General features: G+C 39.1%; 2 protein-coding genes across 6 annotated transcripts in view; one reads left to right on the top strand and one right to left on the bottom strand.

The window, feature by feature from the left end:
• The window catches only part of CNST (consortin, connexin sorting protein), a 45,439-nt gene extending 34,708 nt beyond the window's left edge, over positions 1-10,731 (bottom strand). Inside the window, exons 1-2 of one of the 5 annotated variants that reach the window (XM_070734054.1) lie at positions 10,139-10,731; positions 2,596-2,687 (exon numbers count right to left, since the gene is read on the bottom strand). The gene's annotated coding sequence lies outside the window, so the exon portion shown is untranslated. The remainder of the gene's footprint in view (positions 1-2,595; positions 2,688-10,138) is intronic. The other 4 variants (XM_070734055.1, XM_070734057.1, XM_070734058.1 and 1 more) reach the window with 4 other exon arrangements.
• Positions 9,881-22,327, top strand: TFB2M (transcription factor B2, mitochondrial). The gene is made up of 8 exons (XM_070734060.1): positions 9,881-10,811; positions 12,675-12,763; positions 12,995-13,145; positions 14,263-14,411; positions 16,342-16,431; positions 16,933-16,980; positions 18,297-18,439; positions 19,995-22,327. The coding sequence occupies exons 1-8, from the start codon at positions 10,496-10,498 to the stop codon at positions 20,179-20,181; spliced, it is 1,173 nt and encodes a 390-aa protein (XP_070590161.1). The 5' UTR covers positions 9,881-10,495; the 3' UTR covers positions 20,182-22,327.
• The last annotated feature ends 1,382 nt before the right edge of the window (positions 22,328-23,709 follow it).

Here is a 23,709-nt window from a genome sequence, read left to right as displayed (position 1 = left end):
TATCTTTTGGAGTGTTGGCTATTCCTGCCAGTTTGGTGTCATCTGCAAATTTGGTAAGTTCCCCATCTATCCCCTTGTCCAAGTCATGCTTTTGTTGCATTGATCACTGAACTAAAATGTGGACTGTTTCCAGTTTTAAACAGCATGTCTTTAGCTATTTGTTGCCCATCTTACTATCTAAGTGACCCTGAGCACTAGCATTAGTTTATTTTGATTAATCTGCATTATAAATCCCTTTAATTACTTAGAAATGTTGGCTTCTAAGTGAAACCACCTAACCATATTTTATTGGCTATATTTCACTCTTCCTTTTCCTGCTTGTGCACCTACAATGCATCCACTTTACACTAATATCCTCTTCTATTCTTTTACCTCCCCAATTCCAATATAAAATCTGCCATAGACAATTTAGAGGAAGGTGGAGTACTATAAATGGGGAGAACATTATGAAAGATACAGTGATACCTCATCTTACAAACGCCTTATCATACAAACTTTTCGAGATACAAACCCGGGGTTTAAGATTTTTTTTGCCTCTTCTTACAAACTATTTTCACCTTACAAACCCACCGCCGCCGCTGGGATGCCCTGCCTCCGGACTCCCATTGCCAGCGAAGCACCCGTTTTTGTGCTGCTGGGATTCCCATGAGGCTCCCCTCCATGGGAAACCCCACCCCCGGACTTCCGTTGCCAGTGAAGTGCTTGTTTTTGCGATGCTGGGATTCCCATGCTGGGATTCCCCTGCAGCATCGCAAAAACACAGAAGTCCAGAGGTGGGGTTTCCTATGGAGGGGAACCTCAGGGAAATCCCAGCAGCGCAAAAACGGGCACTTCGGCTGGCAAAAGGGGTGAATTTTGGCCTTGCACGTATTAATCGCTTTTCCATTGATTCCTATGGGAAACATTGTTTCGTCTTACAAACTTTTCACCTTAAGAACCTCGTCACGGAACCAATTAAGTTTGTAAGACAAGGTATCACTGTATCTCCTTCTTCTATCAATGGGATTTTTAAGTGGATAAAAGGTTCTCTGTATTTTTTACTCTAATTTGAAAGTTATTGTTATTTATGTATTCAATTATTTACTTGATTTTTACCCTCTTTACTGTTGCAGCAAACCTTAAAATTGGCTAACAAAATTTAAAGCAAGCCTATATGTATATCCATATCCCTACAGAATTCCAAAACAATGAGAAAATGATAAGCCTGGTCCTAATACCCATGACAGAGCACCACTCCCGACATCATCTTTAAAGGGCCTACCTTGTATACAGGGTAATGATTGTGGGGGGAAATTAGAAAAGGATGTCTTATGTATACCGTTTTGAACTCCTATGTGAAAGGTGAACAGAAAGGGAGATATGGTAGCATTTTATTTAAAAAAAAACATGTAGCACAATGGAAGGATAAAATCTAAATGATGGACATGGAGTAACAAGTTTAAATTATAAGACAACTCTGAATATTTTTAAACAATTATTAAGACAGCTAGACATTTCCCCCATGCCTGATGGCAGAGGTGGGTTTTAATAAGTTTACGAAAGGCAAGGAGGGCGGGACCCAGGGGGAGAGCCTTCTCTGTGGCGGCCCCCGCCCTCTGGAACCAACTCCCCCCAGAGATTAGAATAGCTCCCACCCTTCTTGCCTTTCGCAAGCTTCTTAAAACCCACCTGTGTTGTCAGGCTTGCGGGAATTAAGATATTCTTTCCCCCTCGGCTTCCACAATTTATGTATGGTACGTTGTATGTATGATTGGTTTTTAAAATAAGGGCTTTTAGTTTTTAAGTATTGGATTGTCGCACATTGTTTTTATTACTGTTGTTAGCCGCCCCGAGTCTGCAGAGAGGGGCGGCATACAAATCCAATAAAATGAAATGAAATGAAAAGGCATTTTAAAGGGTAGTTTTTCAGGGAAACCAAGGATCTAGAAAGGATGGCAGTCACATTTGTTGAATGTGATCAAGTAGGAGATGGAAAATATGTTCCTGAGATTGGTTTATTTTGGATTTCCTATCAAGTTTGAAATTGAATTTGACAGCTTGAATCCTTCCTAACTCTGATTCTACAAATATGGCTTTACAGTTCTGATTTCCAACAGGTGGACTGGGGCCTGATGTAAGATACATAATCTTTGACAACATTGCAACAAGGTATGTAATCAACTGTGCATCCTAGTAGGTGCATTCATAACTGGCAGATGCCCAGCAACTAACCTTCCAGTTTAGATGTTGGCATGATATGGATTCAGGGACTTCTCAACCTTCACAGTTCCCACATTTCATCTCAATTAATGTTCCATATTTGGCATACAGAATACTACATTTGCTAGTAAAACTTTAAAAAGTTAACACTTTGTTTTAAAATGAAACATCTTTCTGAATTATCTTCCAATTTCATCTGCTGCCAAAGGATTTATAAATCACTACCTATTTAATCTATAGTTTTAATTAGCAAGACAATATTTTCATTATTATTAAAAATTCCAATTTCTTTCTTTAAAAATAAGATGCTCGTGCTTCTTTATATTTAACAAATACTCGGAATTTTCTCAATTACTTTAAGTTCTATTTATTTCTATTTGAAAGAGCAGCACTTACCATATCTGTATAAGTAAAATGACTCTTAAACATACTGCAGGGTAAAGGAGATTACCATTTTAGGCACAGAGATATCTAAGCTTCAATTCTATCTGCCAAAAAAAGTAAGAAATATAAACATTAATACAGTAAAATAATAAATGCTGTAGTTAGAAATCTGCCACAACAAGATCAGAATTAGTGGAACATGGTGTTGTGGTTAGCTTTGGCCCAGCTCCTGCCCCAAGGACTGTGGATGTGGGGGAGACATCCACATGCTGCAGGCCTGTTTCCCCCCCCCCCCGGGTGGAATCTGCTGATGAAGGCTCCTCTGACCAAGAAGACATGAGTGACAGGGAGGAGGAGAGTGTGGCAGACAGCTCAGAAGGAGATCAATTAGCTAGCTCCTCCTTGGATTCAGAACAAGAGTTAATGATACAGCCACACATGCGGAGAGTGATGCATAGGCAACAACAACTGAGAGAGTATTATCAAAGAAAATGAGGCCACCTGTGGTTGGGTGGGGCTGTGGTAATTAGTGAGGTTGCTATAAATAACAGCCTGTGGGTTTGGCCGTTGTGGAGGATTACTGATCGTTGTGTTTCATGCCTGCTTTGCTGACTTTGATCTTTGTGTGCTGATCCCCCCCCCCTTTGAAACTAACCCAGAGCAAAGTGTGTTTCACTTTGTGAAAGAAGAAGGACTGTGAATTGCCTCACAGCTGCAAGCTAAGTATCACAGAACTGATAAGGGACTTGTACAAATTACCAATTTGTTTAGAGACAAGTGCTCTTTGCTGTACAAAAAGAGTGCTCTGTTTACTTGCATTTTCGGTATAAAGAACATTGTTTTGAATTTTCAAACGTGTGTGTGTGTCTGAAATTCGTACCTGTGAATTTTTGGGAGGACTTTGCCAGAGAGCCCGACAGAACACATAGTGACAATTATTTTTGATTTATTAAAATGATATAAACTTTAGTCTTCATAAATTACTGTAACTTTGATGACTTTCTTGAGAAAGCAAAAACATTTTTAAATAAATAACCTACCTAAACAAAAGAAAGAATGCAAAGCATTAAAGATCACTCATCTCCTTACCAACTAAAAACACATAACTTGATCATAATCCTAATGTGAGGAGGGCAGGTCTTTGGAAAAGTGCCAAGGCATGAAATTCTTTCCTTTAAGGAGTTTATCTTGTTACATAACAGATTTCTGTTTTGATGACAGAGCAGAATTAACATAAATCCATTTCTTTTTTCAGAATATAAAATTGAAAATTGTTCATCAATGCTCTTAGACTTACAAAAGTTCATTTCGTGATGATTCAAAGTTACAACAGCACTACAAAAGGGGACTTTTGACTGTTTTTCACACTTATGACTGTTGCAGCATCCCCAGGGTGCTGTGATCAAAATTCAGACTCTTGGAAACTGACTCATATTTATGATGGTTGCACTATCCTGGAGACAAGCAAAATCAATGGGGAAAGCAGAATCACCGTCCTACTAACTTTACAACTGCAGCGATTCACTTAACCATTGTGGAAAGAAAAGCCGTAAAATCGGGCAAAACTCACTTAACAAATATTTCACATAACAATAAAAAATTGGGGCTCAATTGTCATAAGCTGAGGACTACCTGTAATACATATTTTTTTAAAACATATTTTTAATGTAATAGTTAGTGGAAGATGGAATTAATACATATTTTAATTAATGTTTGTGAAACTGGTTGATTGTAAAATTTGAGGTTCCCAGATTATTTTTTTTACTTGAAACTTTGGAAAATTACTATACCACACATTACTTTGGAAAAGTTTGTCTGTTTCAATAATAGCCTGAAGGATGTTGTTCAAGAAGCAGAAAGGAACGTGTATGGAAAACTAAGTGGTGGTATTCTTGGGGTCCCAACCTATATTCATTCTGCATGAATAAGATTATTCCAACCAATAGATAGGAATGCTGCTGGTTGGGGTGGGTGGAAATGGATTTAAGTAGACACAAGAATATAATCAAATTCTTGGACTGAGCTGGTGGAAATACATCACCATTTACTAGATTTCTAGTATATCGGGCCAGATTATCTCCGGGACCGCCTTCTGCCGCACGAATCCCAGCCACCGGTTAGGTCCCACAGAGTTGGCCTTCTCCGGGTCCCGTTGACTAAACAATGTCGTCTGGTGGTACCCAGGGGAAGAACCTTCTCTGTGGCGACCCCGACCCTCTGGAACCAGCTCCCCTCAGAGATTAGAATTGCCCCCACCCTCCTTGTCTTTCGTAAACTCCTTAAAACCCACCTCTGCTGCCAGGCATGGGGGAATTGAGACATCTCCCCGGGCCTATACAGTTTATGCATGGTACATTTGTGTGTATGTTTTGCTTTTTAATAAGGGGTTTTTAGTGACTTTTAATTATTAGATTTGTTATACATTGTTTTATTACTGTTGTGAGCCGCCCCGAGTCTACGGAGAGAGGCGGCATACAAATCTAATAAATAATAATAATAATAAAATTACATATCATATATTTAATATCTATTTTTTCTTAAAGGTCTTGCTGAACTTCCTATCTTAATTCTAATATGGCTTTTACATTTATAAAGCCTAACTATTGTTTACTACAGTTTTAATTATTATCACAGGATACTTGTAATGTATCTGTAAAATACTGCAACATGCAATAATGTGGCTGCCCCGGCTCTATGGAACCAATTCCACCCCCTTCCCTGATATCTGTACTGTTCCCACCCTGCTGGCCTTTCCCAAGGCCGGTAGGCCTGTGGCCATAAATTTAAATCTTCGATGGCCAATTGTATGAATGGTGTGTATGCATATGAGTGTGACCGCCATTTCTTATAATAACTTTTTAAAGGGGTTTTAGTTTGTTAATGTTTTAGCCTTAGATAATGTTCGACTTCTTTTACTGTTTTGTATCTATTTATTGTATTCATACCGTTGTTGTAAGTCGCCCTGAGTCCTTCAGGATTGGGTGACATAGAAGTCAAACAAACAAACAAACAAACAAACAAACAAACAAAATAAAATACATGCAATCGAATGAACACAAAATTTGCTTCACTGTAAAGACAGAATAAATAAAAAAGGAACATTAGGTCAAGCATTAAATCCTGCTATTCAGAAGTAATGATCCATTTCTGGGTTCCCCTTTAACAAATATCTTAACTATGAACAAAATGAATCTGTCAGCTCCAGCCATCAGAGACACCTTAAATACATATACATCTTACAAGACCAAGACACATATCATACTTTACCTCAAGATTTATTGCCAACTCAGAAACTAAACTTATTTCTTAATCAAATGCGAAAGCTTCAAATTATAAAAACAAGATCTATGTCAAATATTTGGCACATTTTTACAAATGATATGGTACAATAATCTCCAAAATTTGAAGACAAATGCAATATTTACACATGAATAATCCATTTAGCAATGCCACCCTACAAACATTTCTGGTTTTAATTGACTTAGCAAAGAAGAAAATGTCAACAAAAGAAAACCTCAATGTAAATAATATAGGATTGTGAATAATTTTTAAGGTAATTAAAACTTTTTTAAAAGTACAAAGTTTACAATGTTGTGAAGGTTACTAGAAAAAAAATTAAAAACTCCACCTGCCTTTCAATAAACCACAGCATTTGTACAACTTGATGCAAGGGGAAGGGATTTCCTTTTCTATCAATGTTTTTTTGTTTTTGTGGGAAGGGAGCAGAAGGCCATTTGTGGCTTCATAAAACTTTTTGCATCTATTTTTAATTTCAAAATATTCAAATTTTGCTAGCCTTTTCCTGGTGCCTTACTTTAATTTTAAAAATGGGAAGTAGCCTTAGCTTCTCTGAACTTTTGAGAAAGCGTGCACAAAGGAACATCTCTATATGTATAAATTCTTTTTTGCAAAATACAGTAAACCATGATTAAGTTTACTAAGTTAATGATTTACTAAATTAATCAATTGGCTGGATCAATACATCATAATGCACCATACACTGAAAACACTGCCTGACTCTGAATTTTCTTAAAATGGACATCCAACATAAAAAACATCATCAAAAAAAGCCCAACAAAGAATGTTATTTCTACACCAATTCAGAAATGTCAAACTGCCCAAAGAGCTGCTAATTCAGTTCTACAGAGAAATTACTGAGTCTTTCATCTGCACCTCCATAACTGCCTGGTTTGGCTCTGCAACCAAACAAGGCTAACACAGACTTCAACGGAAGTCTGCAGAAAAAACAATTGCTACTAACCTGCCTTCCACTGAGGATCATACTACATGACTCAAAAAGAGGGCTGTGAAGATATCTACAAACCCCTCACGTCCTGGACACAAATTGCTTCAACTTACCCTCAAAGCTATAGGGCATTGCACACCGGAACAACTAGACACAAGGATAGTCCCCCCACCCCACCCCGAATGCAATCATCACCCTGCTTAACAACTGATTTCCATAACACTGTCAAATAATTTATTAAGACTGTATTGCTACTCTTCTTTTCTTCCTTATTAATATAACCATGTTGCTTATATCTTTCAGTTATATTGTTTTGGTTTCCTAGTATGATTCAATAGCTTATTGTTAACCCTGACTACCACTAAGTGTTAGCTTTTTATTCTTCATGAATTTATTTTATTCTCCTTATGTACACTGAGAGCATATACAACAAAGACAATTTCCTTGTGTGTCCAATAAAGAATTCTATTCTACAAAATAGCAAACACCCTTTTAGCTTAACATTCTTTGGTGAACTCTACTAATACAGTACTTCATTTGCCAAAAGCTAGAAAATAAATGTATAATTCTGGACTAAATTATAACCTCTGTACTGTCCCCTATGTTATTCATCTTTTCAAATATTGATTCCTGCAGAAGTACAATAAAGTGCATTTGAACAATGTCATCTCTCTCTCTCTCTCTCTCTCTGTATGTGTGTGTGTGTGTTTGGGTGTATGTTTATCTCCTTCAAACCTCAAGCCATTATTTCCTTCATATATCTTACTTTCATTTAAAAAAAACCACATGAATTTTCTGTATGCCTTTTGAAAATTGGTTATAGAAGCCGCAGATCTATAATCAGAATAAGCAACTATTAATAGGGCCAGACTATCTTCGGGACCATCTTCTGCTGCATAGCTCCCAGTGGCTGATAAAGGTCCACAGGGCTGGCCTTCTCTGGATCCCGTCAACAAAACAATGTTGGCTGGCGGGCCATGAGGAAGTGCCTTCTCTGTGGCAGCTCTGGCTCTCTGGAACCAGCTACCTCCGGACATCTGTACTGCCCCCACCCTACTGGCCTCTGGAAAACCTCAAAGACCTGGCTTTTCCAGCAGACCTGGGGCCATTGATTAAATGAGGTATTATCTAAATCTGGCCATAAGAGATTTGTATGGTTTCTTTTCAATGGGCTCAATGGGGTTTAAACTGTTTTTTAGATATTTGGACAGGGAGTCCAAGAATGTTTGCAAACTGCAAATACAGTAGTCCCTCACCTATCGCTGGTGTTACGTTCCAGACCCGGCCGCGATAGGTGAAATCCGCGATGGGGAATTTATCGACTGATAGTACTTATTTAAGTATTTATATTGTAATTGTTTGGTAAGTTTTCATTGTTTTAAGTGTTTATAAACCCTTACCACACAGTATTTATTTTAGATACAGTATTTAAATACAGTATTTACAATTTTAGATATATTTTTTTTGAAAAACCTGCCGATCGAGTTCGGCGGGCTGTTTAAATCTGCCGATCGACTTCCTCAGAAACCCGCGAACCAGCGAAGATCCGTGAATAATTTTTCTCATTAATATTTCTTGAAAACCCGCGATGAAGTGAAGCCGCAGTAGGTGAAGCGCAGTATAGCGAGGGACTACTGTAGTCCAAAATGCAGCCGCACCAGCATTCATAGGCCTTCTTAGGCTTGCCCATGTTTCTCCAACACTCTGTGGACTGCAATGGCTGCCGATTGGTTTTCGGACACAGTTCAAAGTGTTGATAATGTCCTATAAAGCCTTACATAGCATCGGACCAGATTACTTGCGGGACCGCCTTCTACTGTATGAGTCCCAGCGACCAGTTGGGTCCCACAGAATCGGCCTTCTCTAGGTCCCGTCAACTATACAATGTCGCTTGGAGGGGCCTGGGGAAGAGCCTTCCCTGTGGGGGCTCCGGCCCTCTGGAATCAGCTCTCCCCTGAGATTTGCAGTGCCCCCACCATCCTTGCCTCTGGTAAGAGTCTACTCTTAAGACTCACTTATGCCGTCAGACTTCGGGTGATTAGATCTTAGCCCTCTAGCTGATGAATGTTATATATGATTGTTGTTTGAATTGGTATGATTGATTTTTAATATAATTAGGATTTGAGAGTAGTTTATTTAGTTTTAATTAACTGGATTTAGCCTGCTGTATTTTATTGTTTCTTTCATATGTTGTAAGCCGCCCTGAGGAGCGGCATATAAATCCAATCAATCAATATCGTTCATATTGTTGTAAGCCACCCAGGGTCCTTAGGGAATTGGGTGACATATCAACCAACCAAACAATCAACCAATCAATCAATAAATAAATAAATAATTCAAATTTGTACACTAACAGGTTATCATAGACTGATGGATCTGTAGGGTTTAAAAAACCCACTAAGATTATCTAATGCAGCCCTCCCCACAAGGGAACATACTGTACTGAGGATAACAACGTGCACAACCAGCAATCTTTATGACCTCTGGAGAAAGAATGAGTCACAAATATAATAAAGATGACAGTTGCCTTTTCCGGGCTTCAAAGTGGATTCTCCCTTAATTATGATTGCTTGCTTGCTTGCTTGATTATTGATTGATTGATTGATTGGTTGGTTGATTGGATTTATATGTCGCCCCTCTCCGTGGATTCACAACATTTCAATAAAAATACAATACTGTATATAAAACACTTCAATTAAAAAAATCCAATTAATAGAAATAATTAATTTAAAATGTTTTTTTTAAAAGCTAAACATTTAAAAATCAAACATTCAAATACAGGCTACAACATCCTACACACTCACTGGCCAGACTTGGAGAGATAGAGAGAAATAAAACCCCCAACAGATTCTCTCTCTCTCCTGCCAACCCAAACAGGGAACCGATGTTGATACGCGAGAAGGTGGCAAATTGCCTTCCCAGGTCTACCGAATGCCTTTGACCCACAATGAACACCAGACCGACAAAGGCAGGAGGTTAAGAAAACCGGAATCCGACACGTTCACAACCGTAATGTTTTCTTCTTATTGCAAACATCCGGCGGTTCTTCCTAGTCCTGCCGCGCTGGTAACCAGCTCCCCCGGTGCCGAAGCGGGCGAAGGGGATTCCCGTGACATCCCCGTGACATGCTTGAACTATCCGACCCGGTGTCTGGGTCCCCCTTTACGACCGGGACCAGCATTACTTTAACCAGACTTCAAATACAACACGCAGCTACATGCCCATTGCCCACCCACCCAACCAGCTCGCCCGCCCGCCCGGAGCTGCGGTAAACTCGGCACAGTAGCCTCGTCGCTTTTCGTCTCTCACCTCAGCCCTGCGGCCACCTTCTCCAGAGTCTCCGTCGGACCCTCGCTCCAAATTAAGATCGGGAAGCCGGAGAGACGCCAAGAAACCACAGACACCCGCCGGAGGACTCCGGAGCACAGAGGCAAAAGCCAAAGGTGTACGCCACAGAGTACCCAATGCCTAGAGAGGACCGTGCCAATGGAAAACGGAAAGGCTAGAATGTCAACCCCCGGCAACAGCTCGGGAGGAAACGGAATCTCCGTCGCTAAAATCGGTCCGGCTGCAAACCGCGCTCGCTGTCGAGTTCTGCAAGATCGCCCGCCATGTGATAGCTGGCGGTTTGCCTTGTAAAACAAAAAAAACAAATTCAGCGCGAAGATGACTCGCGTTGCATTGGTTTTCCCTATCTTCGCGGGACGGCGGTTGATCTCAGCTGCCTCGGCTTTAAGCTCTGGGCTGCGGTTCTCGGCGCGGGGCCTGAAGGGTCAGAGCGAAAGACTCGGGCTCCACAACCTGAAAACACCCCCTCTTCTGAAAGCTGAAATCGCCCAACTGGTCACAGACGCGGAGCAGGATTCGCCCTCGGATCGAAGGTTTCTGGCCTGCCCCCTTTTAGCGCAGAAAGTGGCTTCCCAGCTGACGAGGAAGCGAGATTTTGAGAAGTCCAAAACCTTTATTTTGGAATTTGAGGCAGGTGAGAGTTACTTAAGGGGACCTTTTTTTAAGGGTTTAAGGATGTGATCTCGAAGGTGATGTAATGATAAAAGTTGACATTAAGCTGCAAGGAGGAATTCGCCAGTTTTGCTGCAAATATCTGTTAGAGAAACCAAAGACATACAGGTGAAACTCGAAAAATTAGAATATTGTCCAAACGTTAATTTATTTCAGTAATGTAACTTAAAAGGTGAATTGTAATATATTAGAGAGACTCATTACATGCAAGGCAAGATAGTTCAAGCAGTGATTTGTTGTAATTGTGATGATTATGGGGTACACTCATGCAAACCCCCAATCCCCCATCTCGGAAAATTAGAATACAGTATTACATGCTATCAATAAAACAAGGATTGTACAAAGAACAATATCCGACCTCTGAAAAGTATAAGCATGCACTCAGTACTTCGTTTGGCCCCCATTTACAGTAATTACTACCTCAATGCAGCGTGGCATGGAAGCTATCAGCCTGTGGCACTGCTGAGGTATTATGGAAGACCATGATGCTATTGTAGTGGCCTTCAGCTCTTCTGCATTTTTTGGTCTTATGTCTCTCATCTTTCTCTTGGCAACACCCCATAGATTCTCTATGGGGTTCAGGTCAGGCGAATTTGCTGGCCAATCAAGCACAGTAATCCCACAGTCATTGAAGCAGGTTTTGGTGCTTTGGGCACTGTGGGCAGATGCCAAGTCCTGCTGGAAAATTTAACACAGATTGTGGAAACTTTACACTGGATCTCAAGCATCTTGCCGTGTGTGCTTCTCCATTCTCCCTCCACACTCTTGATTCCTGGTTTCCAAAAGAGATGCAAAAGTTTCCACAGTCTGTGTTGATTTAGGGAAGCATGTCATCTGCTGGTGTTGGTCCAGTCGAGTTCGAGAAGTTTGATTGAACTCGTGATGTTTTCCTTTATAATGGGCTTCTCTGGACACAATGCTGAGGAACACGATGGATCTACAAGTGTCAGGTAGGACACCTCTGTCGCAGCCCAACACATCCCACTTGCCAGAAATGAGTCTCTGTGAGACTCATCATCACGCCACTGCCATTGCCTCGTGGAGCAGGACTCTGCAAGTCTTGTTATACTGTTGCATGCACGAATGGCAGGAGGACCCAGTTGTGCCGGTATGATTAAGTTCATGGCAGTTTGTGCATGCAATGGCATAACAAGCCTTGCAGAGTCCTACTCCACAAGGCAGCAATGGTGGGCCAACCACTCGGCTGGCACCAAGAACAGGAAGGGGGAGGCGATGGCCATGGGACATTCAGTCCCATGCCCCCCACCTACTGCACCCCCAAAATAATAAGGCATCCCCTGATAATAAAGCCAAGGCCATATTTTGGGGTTCAAAAAAATATAAGCCTCTTATTTTCGGGAAAATAAGTGGTATATCTTGCTAACTTTCATGTAAAAGAATTGAGAGTTAGTGAGATTTGTCTACTTCACAGAATTTCAGTCATTGTCTTACTGTCTTTTAAAAGAAGACAATTTTGGGATTTCATGAACACATACTGGTATTAAGATAACACAGGCACAAAAGCGATTTCTCTAGATTGAATGGGGAATCAACACTTGGAATAAAATGGCAAATGGCACAGTGTTATCTCATTCTTGATCATGGTTGATTTTTTCAAACCAGGTAGATAACAATTATTGGCAGCTGAAAAATATTTGTTTCGTCTCTCCTTTTCGGATTAGACAATACCTAATGTATCGTTATAGATAAATGTGCATATTTTCAATTTTCAGTTAAAATATTTGATTGATGTTTTGATTTTAGATAAAAATAGAGTGTTTAAGATCAATTCTAGAATAGAGTATTAAACAATGGCTATTTTTAGGTCCTGGAGTGTTGACTCGAAAGCTGCTTAATACTGGAGCCCATGTCATAGTTCTGGAGAGTAATAAAGGCTTTTTTCCTAATTTAGAGGTAGGTATTATCTTATTCCCAGTATAAATTCCTGCAGTTTCATCTTAAAGCAAGGCTGGAAAAACCTTCTGATATTTCTGGATTATGACATCCATTGGTCCTGGGTCAGCTTGAGTGAAAGTAAGAGATGCCAACAATTTAAGCAGAAAATAATCGACATTAACATAAATAGTCTAGAAAAAGGCTATTTCAGGTGTTTTGATTAATCTCTAGTTGTATGCTTGTATTTAGTCTCTAAAGAAAGAATTTGAAAGCCGATTGGAAGTGGTGCATTCCAACTTCATAAAAATGGATAGTAATCCATATGCATTGTTGAAGGGTGAATTATGTTCTGAAACCCTTTTTAACAACCTGAAAATCTTCGAAGTTCCTTGGACATCAGGTAAATTATCATACATGTATGTATATTGTAAATTTATATACTTTTTCTTGATCTAATTAATTAGAGGTAGCTCCTATTCAGACAGAATTGTTTTATTGGATCACACATATATAAAAATTATATCATGCAGAGTAAAGTGACATTTGTTAAATTATCTTTAAATTATACTTTTAAAAAATTCTGAAGCAGAAAGCTATTGACTTTAATTAAATATTAGATTTTGTTTGTTTTGTTTGTCTCATTTTTAATGTTGTTTTTAATGTAAATAATTCAATAAAAACTTTTAAAAAAAAGAAAGCTATTGACTTTACATGCATACTGTACAATACAACACTAAAAGAAATCAGTATGTAATAGAAGTGAAAAGATCATGTATTGTCTTTTTTAATGCCTTTCCTAAAAAAAAGACTTTACTTTTAAAAATCCATGCTAAAAAAATATTACATAACTTTTTTTAAAGCTAACAAAATTTGAAGGCTGTCTATAAATATAAAATAAACAGTGAAAGTTATGCCTTTTCTGTTTGCCAACTCAGTCTCTAATAGGGCTTTTGATTAAAAGGTGGGCTTTCATGAAACACCCCCCCCCCCTAATTTGCAAGATGAAAGTCCTGAAGCAAATACAGTGGTACCTCTACCTAAGAACGCCTTTACTTACAAACTTTTCTAGATAAGAACCGGATGTTCAGGATTTTTTTGCTTCTTCTCAAGAACCATTTTCCACTTACAAACCCAAGCCCTGGAAACTGTAACCAGAAAAGACAGAGAGAAGCCTCCGTGGAGCCTCTCTAGGAATTTTCTGGGAGGAAACAGGGCTGGAAAAGGCAGGGAGAAGCCTCCGTGGAGCCTCTCTAGGAATCTCCTGGGAGGAAAAGGGCATCTACCCTCCCTGTTATTTGCTTTTACATTGATTCCTATGGGAAAAATTGCTTCTTCTTACAAACTTTTCTACTTAAAAACCTGGTCATGGAACGAATTAAGTTCGTAAATAGTGGTACCACTGTAGTTATATTGCTGAAGCTATGCTTATATGCTTATATTTTTAAATTTAATACTAGATTATTAACTCATGGCTGTTTGCTTTAATTTTCAAACATCTTGATTCACTTTAAAAACAGATGTTCCCCTAAAAGTGGTTGGAATTGTCCCTCCAAAAGATGAACGAATCTTTATTTGGAATTTTACTAATTTTTTATACGAATGCAGCTCTATATTCAATTATGGAAGAATAGAATTGAACTTGTTTGTCAGTGAAAGAATGTACAAGGTTTGTATAAAAAAATTGCTAATATGTCAACTTTTAAATTTTATTTATTTATACTACACTTTTTTATTTTTATAAATAACTCAGGGAAGTGACCATACATAATACTCCATCCTAGTTTCCACACACCAATCCATTGGTGGATTGAGATGCATTGGGCTGAGAGAGAGTGACTGGCTCAAAGTCATCCAGATGGCTTTCATTCATAAAGCAGGACTAGAACACACAGTCTCCTGGTTTCTAGTGGTGCCTTATCTACTAGTCCTCAGAGAGGGGCGGCATGTAAGTCCAATTACTTTGCACCCTCATGCCATCTTTCCCATTGACTTTGCTTGTGGGAAGCTGGCAGTGAAGGACACAAATTGTGATCATGTGCAGGATTCTATGATGTCATAATTGCAAGATACTTGCACGCATCCAAATCCCAATCACATGACCATGGGGAGTTATGAGGACTAGTCATCGGCACTGTTTCCTGTAAGCTGTGCGCGCGCACATACGCGCACCCCAAAATAACCCCCAGGCACCCTTTTCCAAGGGTGCGCAAGGAGCCAGGTGTTGGAGTTGGGGGCGGGGAGCGACAAAAGTGCGGAGGCACTGTGCGTGCTCTCCATCCCCCTGCCAGCCCGCGGGGGGTGGGTGGGGGCTGGGAGGCGCTGGCAGTAGACATGGGTGGAAGGAAAGGGAGCCGCGGCCACCCCCGCCTCCCCACGGTGCCTCCAGCCCCCTCGCGCCCCTGGCCTCTCGCCGCTGCCCCCCCGCCCGATCCACCCCTTCCGGCTTTCTCCGCTTCCCGCCTTGGGGCGCGACTTCTCCCGCGGCGGTGGCAGCTCATCTGCGCTCCCAGCCAGGGGGCTGCGAGAGGGTTTTCTCTGTGTGCTTCGGGAATGCCCGCCCCACCCCTCTCGCAGCCCCTTCGCTGAGTAGAGGCAGGGCATGCGTTCCTGAAGCGCTCGGAGTAAGCGCTCTCGCAGCCCCCTCGCTGAGAGAGAGAGAGCAACAGACAGAGCAAGATGGAAAGAGAGAGGGAGAGAGAAAGTAAGTGAGAAAGAGAGAGAGAGAGAAATGGGGGGGAGAGAGAGATAGCAAGAGAGAACAAGAGAGAAAGAAAACAAGAGAGAAAGAGTGAGAAAGAGAGAGAGAGCAACAGACAGAGCGAGATAGAAAGAGAGGGAGAGAGAAAGTGAGAAAAAGAGAGAGAGAGCAAGAGGGGGAGAGAAAGAGGGAAATGACTCTTGATTTAAAGCATATGGTAAAAAGCACCCAAATAATAACAGAGAAAAAAAAAACCAGCCTCGTGTGTGTGTGTGTGTGTGTGTGTGTGTGTGTGTGTGTGTGTGAACTCTTGAACCATTTCCAATAACTCTCACCTGTTATTGGAAATGGTTCAAGAGTTCACATACACACACACAAAAGGGGGGAGGAGATAGGGATGGAAAAAGAGGAGAAGATAGTAATAATAGTAATAGATTTTGGTTTTGTTTTATTATTAACTTCTTTTAATAAAAATGAAGAGAATTTTTTTCTTATTTATTTATTCGTTCGTTCGTTCGTTCGTTCGTTCATTCATTCATTCAGTTATACTTCTATGCCGCCGAGTCCCAAAGGGACTGCCGCTCAAACACTATACTTTTCCGCCCACACCGAAAAAAAATTAGAGGGAACATTTGTCATCGGTACGCATTATTCACTGCTATCAATTTAAATGATAATTGAGCAGGTGATTAAACATGAAATATGTAAATTTTTATGAGTTATCTTAGAGATATTCTGAGATAAGGTACATCTGACATAATCTCCAACAAGCTGTCTGGTATACCTTGATTCACTTCTTTAGCATTTCTTGTCTCACTGAGGCTTTCAGGTGTTCATTCAGGGCCTTCATAACAAAATCAGAAATGTAATGTAAAATTACTGCTTCTGCCTTTGCCAGGTTTTTGTTGCAAAACCTCCAGATAAAAAATGTTACCAGGCATTAAGTGTACTTTGGCAAACAGCTTGTGATATTCATCTTCTACACAAGGTGAGCATTTGGTTTATCTAGCGATTAATAATAGAAACCTGCTTGTCTTACACATTTATTACTAATTGAATGATAATAATAATAACAGTAACAATGTTGTTATGCATTCTGAAACTGTTTTCGTTAATAACAAAATGCTTAACTATTAATTTATTTGATTTCTATGCCGCCCCTTTCCGAGGACTCGGGACGGCTCACAATAAGTCTTACATACAAAGAAATGTAAGTGGGTTCTTGTGTATTCTAATCACATTATGTTTTATTTATGATGGGGGATTGCTGTATCTTGCAAATTTACTGCTGAAATCTATGGAAAGCAAGACAATTAAAAAATGGACATCAATTGTGTGTATAAACTTATTGTCAAAATCTCTTTTTAGGACACCAACATTCAGAATGCTCAATATATAATTGATTTTAGTGCTTCTTCATTCTTTCTTTCATATACTTGGCCCTAGTATTTTAAAGGTACGTTAACTTTCATTGTTTCTTCTCTTCTAGGTGCCTTGCTCTTCATTTTTAACTTCAAGAAAAAAAGGGTTAAATAAGGTGGTGACCTTTTAATATTTTTCAGTCCTAAAATAAATGCAGTGAATGTCTGGGTGATTACTTGTATATCAGAGCTAGCACTGATGTTACCTGATGATGTTTGGATGATGAAACATGCAAGAAAACAATGAAGCTCAGAGTGCACCATGGACTCCACAGATTAATTTGATTGGGGATGTTCAAGATGCAGTTATTTCTGTCCCTATGGACTCATGTAATTGAGAGACTTGAAAAGTAACTGTCCAATTTGATTTAAGGAGTTATATGTAAAAAGCCAAATACAGTGGTACCTTTACTTATGAATTTAATTCGTTCTGTGACCAGGTTCTTAAGTAGAAGTTTGTAAGAAGAAGCAATTTTTCCCATAGGAATCAGTGCAAAAGCAAATAAGGTGTGTGATTGGGGAAACCACAGGATGGGTGGAGGCCCTGTTTCCTCCCAGGAGATTCCTAGGGAGGCCACATGGAGGCTTCTCTCGGCCCTGTTTCCTCCCAGGAGATCCCTAGAGAGGCCTCACAGAGGCTTCTCCCTTTCTTTTCGGGTTACAGTTTTGGAGGGTTGGGTTTGTAAGTAGAAAATGGTTCTTGAGAAGAGGCAAAAAAATCTTGAACACAAGAACAAGGGGATGCAATCTGAAGTTAGTTGGGGGAAAGATCAAAAGCAACATGAGAAAATATTATTTTCCTGAAAGAGTAGTAGATCCTTGGAACAAACTTCTCCGTGCTGCATTGCTGTAGCCTCCGAGGCTGCCTACCGTGGAGATCCCCTCGCATGAACGGAGGCAGCAGCGGCAGCCTCGGAGGCTGCAGCAATGCAGCGCCGAGGACCGGCTGTTGGTCCCTTGAAACCGCTGCCACCTCTGTTCGGGTGAGGCGTTCTCCACGGGTTCTCCGAAGCCCCCGCCCCCCGTGGAGATCCCTTCGTCCTAATGGAGGCGGCAGCGGTGGCTTCGAAGCTGTCCCCGGGTCGTACGTCGAGAACGACGTAACCCGGAGACTACCTGTACATACATACATTATGCTCATACGTTATGAAGCAATAGCAATTCTTCTTTTTGGGAAGAATTGAATGCGTATGAAGGCCAATGAACATAATTTAAAATAAAGAGCTATTATTTTACATGTTTCTGTAAATAATAATAATAATAATAATAATAATAATAATAATGTATATGTGCATAGGCATTATTTTTAATCAATTCATAATGAAGTTTTCAGAAAAGTTTAATCTAATCTACAAGTTAATTTAAAAAATGACTAAATGTATTTGAGTTAATTTTTAAATTGAGATGTTTTTTATTCTTCTACCTTCTGCAGGACGAATTCTTATATTTAGTGCAACTCACACCACGTAAAGATTTATTTACAGACTTCTTGACAACTACTAATTCAAAAACATTTATTATGATAGTAAAGCAGTGTTTTGGTAAAGCATCAACTAAGCTACATAAAAAATTGAAGTAAGTGATATTAAATTTCTTCAATTGAAAAACAGCACAGACTAATTTGTAATACAATGCGTCATGTGTCAGAAATAAGTACAATGGTATGTAGTTACCATTACATATGTGCATGTATATATTATAACTATGTAATGATAATCTTCTCCAGCAGCCAACACCCAGATAAGGAGGGATTGTTGTTGTTAGTCGCAAAATCATGTCTGACGCATTGCGATCCCATGGATAACATTCCTCCAGGCCTTCTTGTTCTCTACTATCCCCCGGAGTCCATTTAAATTCACACTGACTGCTACAGTGTCTCCATCCAGCCACCTCATTTTCTGTTGTCCCCTTTTTCTTTTGCCCTTTATCTTTCCCAGCATTAAGCTCTTTTCCAGTGAGTTCTTCCTTCTCATTAGGTTGCCAAAGTATTTGAATTTCATCTTCAGGATCTGGCCTTCTAAAGAGCAATCAGGGTTGATCCTCCTCCAGGACTTACTGGTTTGATCGCCTTGCAATCCAAGGGACTTGCCGAAGTTTTCTCCAGCACCATAGTTCAAAGGCCTCAATTCTTTGGTGCTCAGCTTTTTTATGGTTCAGTTTTGACAACCGTACATCGTACATTGCAACTGGGAAAACCATAGCCTTGACTATACACACTTGTTGCTTCTCTGCTTTTTAGTATGCTATCTAGATTAAGGAGGGATTAGCACCAGACAAACAGAAAACAATACACTAATAATAATCCAAATCCCTTATAGAAATTTGAAAATTTTAGAGTACAGGTAGTCCTCAATTTATGACATCACTTAGTGATGATTCAAAATTATGACATTGCACCTCCAATTTACAACCCATTTCCAAAGTTATATCCAGGGGCATTCACCCTTACATCCAACCAGAGATGCTGAAACACTTTCCATTTGTTTCCCTCCCATCCTGTTCTGTTAGGTCGCCATAGGCACTAGCCTGCTTTGCTAGTCCATTGGGTTCTACATGTTCCCACCCCCCATCACTACCTTTCCTAGAGCTCAAGAGATTGGGTTTTCGTTCCCTTCTAAATTGCTAGAAAGCTGGCCGCTTTTGGAATTACAGGTTCCATTATGATCATAACTCGGGATTACTTGTCTGCCTAACAGTATCCTGGTGATAAAGTAAAATTGTTTAATGTTCCCCCACCATACCCCTAACTTTTGGAAATGTGCTCATCTGCTCTGGGGGGCTGGGAGTGGGAGGGAACAAGCATTGGGTGAAATTTTTATTCTCAAAAATTGTATCTGGATCTATGATGGACTTCAAAAAAATATTCTTGCCAGTAAGTAGGATACATGAAACTGATGTTTGGTTTAACCTCAAGTTCACTTCCCATTTAATTTTTTTAGAAATTAAAATAAACTACGGTAAGTAAAATCAGGTGAGCCAGTTAGGCAATTGCTAAGGTAGATGTTTGCAAGCATACTGATACTTTCAGGTATCATATTGGGAGGTAAGATTTTAAGAACATAATGAGCCCACTTGATTGTTAACAAGCAAATTACAGTATATCTAATTTTTAAATGATTTTTAATTTCAGTTTATGGACTTATGAGAATGCAAAGAACTTGCTGAGAGAATTGGAGATTCCAGAAGATGTTACAACTGGTGGTTTATACCCAGAGGCATACAAATCTCTCTTTGAACTTATGGAACAGTCTAATCGAATTGATCGGAGTTTGTTCTGTGACATTGATTTTTTGGCAGATGACAGTGCAATTCTTTAAAATGAAGACGATTTAATTTATAATGGATTTTTTTCCTAAACTGAAATACAATACAGAGGACACATACTTTGGAATTTTACATATATGAGGATGGCTGTTCTAGAAAATCTAAATTATGCAAACAAGGAAGATATAATGGATCCTAAATGATCAATTCAGAAGTTATTGTATCTTGGAAACTGCAAAGATTATAAAAACAATTAATATATACACAATCAGCTCTGTATAAAACATGTATCTTCTAAATCAGTATTTTACCAGAGTAACAGTGAATGAAAAATATGGAGGGGGGGGCATTTTTGGTTTAATCTTAAATACAACTTGTTTAATATTTATCCTGCCTTTACTATATCCCACTTTGTAAAATGACTATATAAGATATAGTATACTATATCTTATCCTACATAAAATTAGCAATTAATTTAAAATGAGTTGTTTTTTACTAGTTTATAGGATTAGGATGCTTCATATGTAACATTTAAATATGGTTATATAATTGGACACAGGGCAAGGTAAGATGGAAAATGTACATGAAGATAAAAATTGTAATTCAGCATATGAAACACGTCATTCCATAAGAAATTCTTTTAAATATTACAAAACATAATTTAAATGTGTTTTCAAAATAATTGGTCCTTCAAGTTGTAAATTACAGCAATTAAAATTAGATCATGTTTTTCCTTTAGAGTTGAATTTTAGGTCCCTGCCTATTCTAACAAGTATGGTACATCTAAATTGCTTGGAATGCATATTGGCTGACCCTTGCATTATGTAAGCAAACATATTGTGTGACAGAGTAGAATGAATTACCTATAGAGCAAGCTAATTTAGCAATATAATCTCATTTGTATACTGCAAGGTATTATGCTGCTAAGCCTAATACAAGCAGTCCTTTGTGACAGCAGTTGGGTTTGGAAATTCTTGTGCTAAATGATGTGGTCAATAGGGTCATAAAGGGAGGGCAAAGAAAGGCTGGGGGAGGGAGGGTGGGGCAGGAAGACCTATCCCAGTGACATCCAAGCTTCTTAGCCAGCTTACATGTTGACTTTCCGGGGAAGCCAGAGAGGAAGGCCACAAAAAATGACACATGATCATAAGGCGCTGCAACTAATCATAAGTGTGAGCCAGAAGCGCCCAGATTGCAATCGTTATTGCTGGGATGGCTAGAATTCTTAAGGACTGGTCATCAAGACATGTTCAGCACTGTTGTAACTTTGAATGTTTGCTGAACAAATAGGTGTAGTTTGAGGACAATTAACGGGAAAATTTAGTAGATTCAAACAAATAAGTTTTGTCTGAAGCTCAATTGGTTTAAATATGGTGCAAAACTAAGAATGGATTTCGCACAAGGTCAGATGCAAATATCAGAGACAACCTAAAATACCAAGAAATATAATTTTACTTTTATATTGGGAAGGAAGGATTGTCCTTTATTTTCCCCTTTGCCTTTGTATCATCAACAGATTGATTTTATTTTCTAACCCAGGGGTCCCCAAACTTGGCAACTTTTAAGACTGGTGTACTTTAACTCCCAGAATTCTCCAACCAGCTATTCTGGCTGGAGAATTCTGGGAGTTGAAATCCACAAGTCTTAAAGTTGCCAACTTTGAAGACCTCTGTTCTACCTCTTCATCCAAGTTATAAGTTCAAGGCAGCAGTGGGCTACGAGCTGGACCGCTAAATTGTGCTTGCCGCTGTGGCTTGTAAATTCTTGCGGGACCAGCGGGATTTTGCTGCTGCACCTGTGAAGGTAGCAAAATTGCGCACGGAGCCGCAGGTAAAACCTCGCTGAAACACGGGTGCAATTTTGCTACCTCCACAGGTGCAACAGCAAATCGTGCTGGTCCCGCAAGAACATACAAGCGGTAGTGGCGAGCACAATTTAGCATTCCGTCTCGTAGCCCATCGCTGGTTCAGGGGTACAAAGCCTAGAATGGAGCCCTTGTCTAAGCACTCAGCTCTTCTTTCCAACTAAATGCGATTTGCCGGGTATGTTTGTTTAACTCAATAGTCATCCAATCATATAATAGTCTGGTTCATCTTTTGCCATGCTTTCTTCTAGTATTTTATTGGAGACTTTGTTGAATACAAGTTAAACTGTCCACTGTCCATTTCTAGTTGATTAAATTGTCATTGTATCAAAAAAGACAATTATGTTCATTTGTCATGATCAGTGTTTCCCCATACCAGAATATAAACTTTTTGAATAAACTTTAAGAAAATTTAGTTGAGAACAATGTTCTAGCTTTGAGATCCTTTTTGGTTTAGTATATTAAACTGCTGCTGTAATTCTAGTTTAGTTACTTAAGGATAGGACCATAGTATCTCAGGTTTTATCAATGAAATTCATTAATATTTTATTTAGGGATGGCCACATTTGCTAGCTAAAGTCTGTATTTTTGAGAAAGTAAGGGCTGAAATAGGTGAAAATAAAAGTATATAATGGATGGGATTTTTATATTTTCCTGCCTCTGGAAGACAATTCTTTTTTTCTTTAATTCTAATTGGGTGAATTTATTTGTATGTTAGAGAGAAAACCAATGTGGTTATTTCCAGGAAGTATCAGAATTGAGTTTGAGGGCCAAAAAAATGCATGGCTTGGGGAGACATGCAGACCTTAAGATTCGTAGGTTTCTTTAGCTCTGATTTAAATTAAAGTAAATACCGGTAATTATTTTGAGTCATTTTGGATGACACTAAAACCTATTGTGATGCCTCCAATTTCTTCAGCTCTTCTGTTTCCATAAAATTTAAGCAATTAAAAATAATTAAAATTTGGATTATTTTTTTTCAGGACAGATGCAAATAAGGCAAATATTAACTAAACAAAAAAGTAATTGGATTTTGCTATTGCTTATAATCTAAACTCTTACATACATTTAGTTCCGATGTTTCATTTCTTCTTGCTTATTCTGAATTAGTTGTTATTTTAATACTACTAACTTTCATGTTTGAAGAGAACATTTTGCAGCTGAGATCTCCTTTTTGAGACTTTCATAATTTGATAATGTTTTCATTTTTAATAAAATACCTTTTTACTTGTTATTCCTTATTGATGAAGCACTTCTTCATATGACTAAGCACATCAAGTAGGGAAAAAGTTAAGACAAAGTCCTGATCAGTTATAAGCAGCCAATGACCCCAGAAACATCAATCTGCAAGAATTGTTGAAAGTGGGGGGAAAGTATACAAGGACAATCCATACATTGCTTTTCACAATAGAGAGCACACTTAAATGATGAGATCTGATATCGACTAAGGACATGGGAGGTTAAAAAAAGATGGCACCCATGATGGAATGATTGAAATTTCACTCCTTTTCCATTCTTTGCATGCAAAACAAGGAAAAATATGGCTATGTGAGTCACCATCTTGACCTTTTAGCCAATTCTTTCTATGGAACCTCCTGTTGGGAGCAAGGATTTTTGTCCAGTCCTGCAATGCGAGCCGTTGGTGAGGTTATGAACAGCTTTCGCGAGCTACCTAGGCAGACTATATGACAGATATAATCAAAATCAAACTACTTGT

The sequence above is a fragment of the Erythrolamprus reginae genome, chromosome 1 (assembly GCF_031021105.1).
Source record: "Erythrolamprus reginae isolate rEryReg1 chromosome 1, rEryReg1.hap1, whole genome shotgun sequence".
NCBI lineage: Eukaryota > Metazoa > Chordata > Lepidosauria > Squamata > Dipsadidae > Erythrolamprus > Erythrolamprus reginae.
Note: the sequence above shows the minus strand (reverse complement) of the source record. Positions and strands in the feature narration are given on the sequence as shown.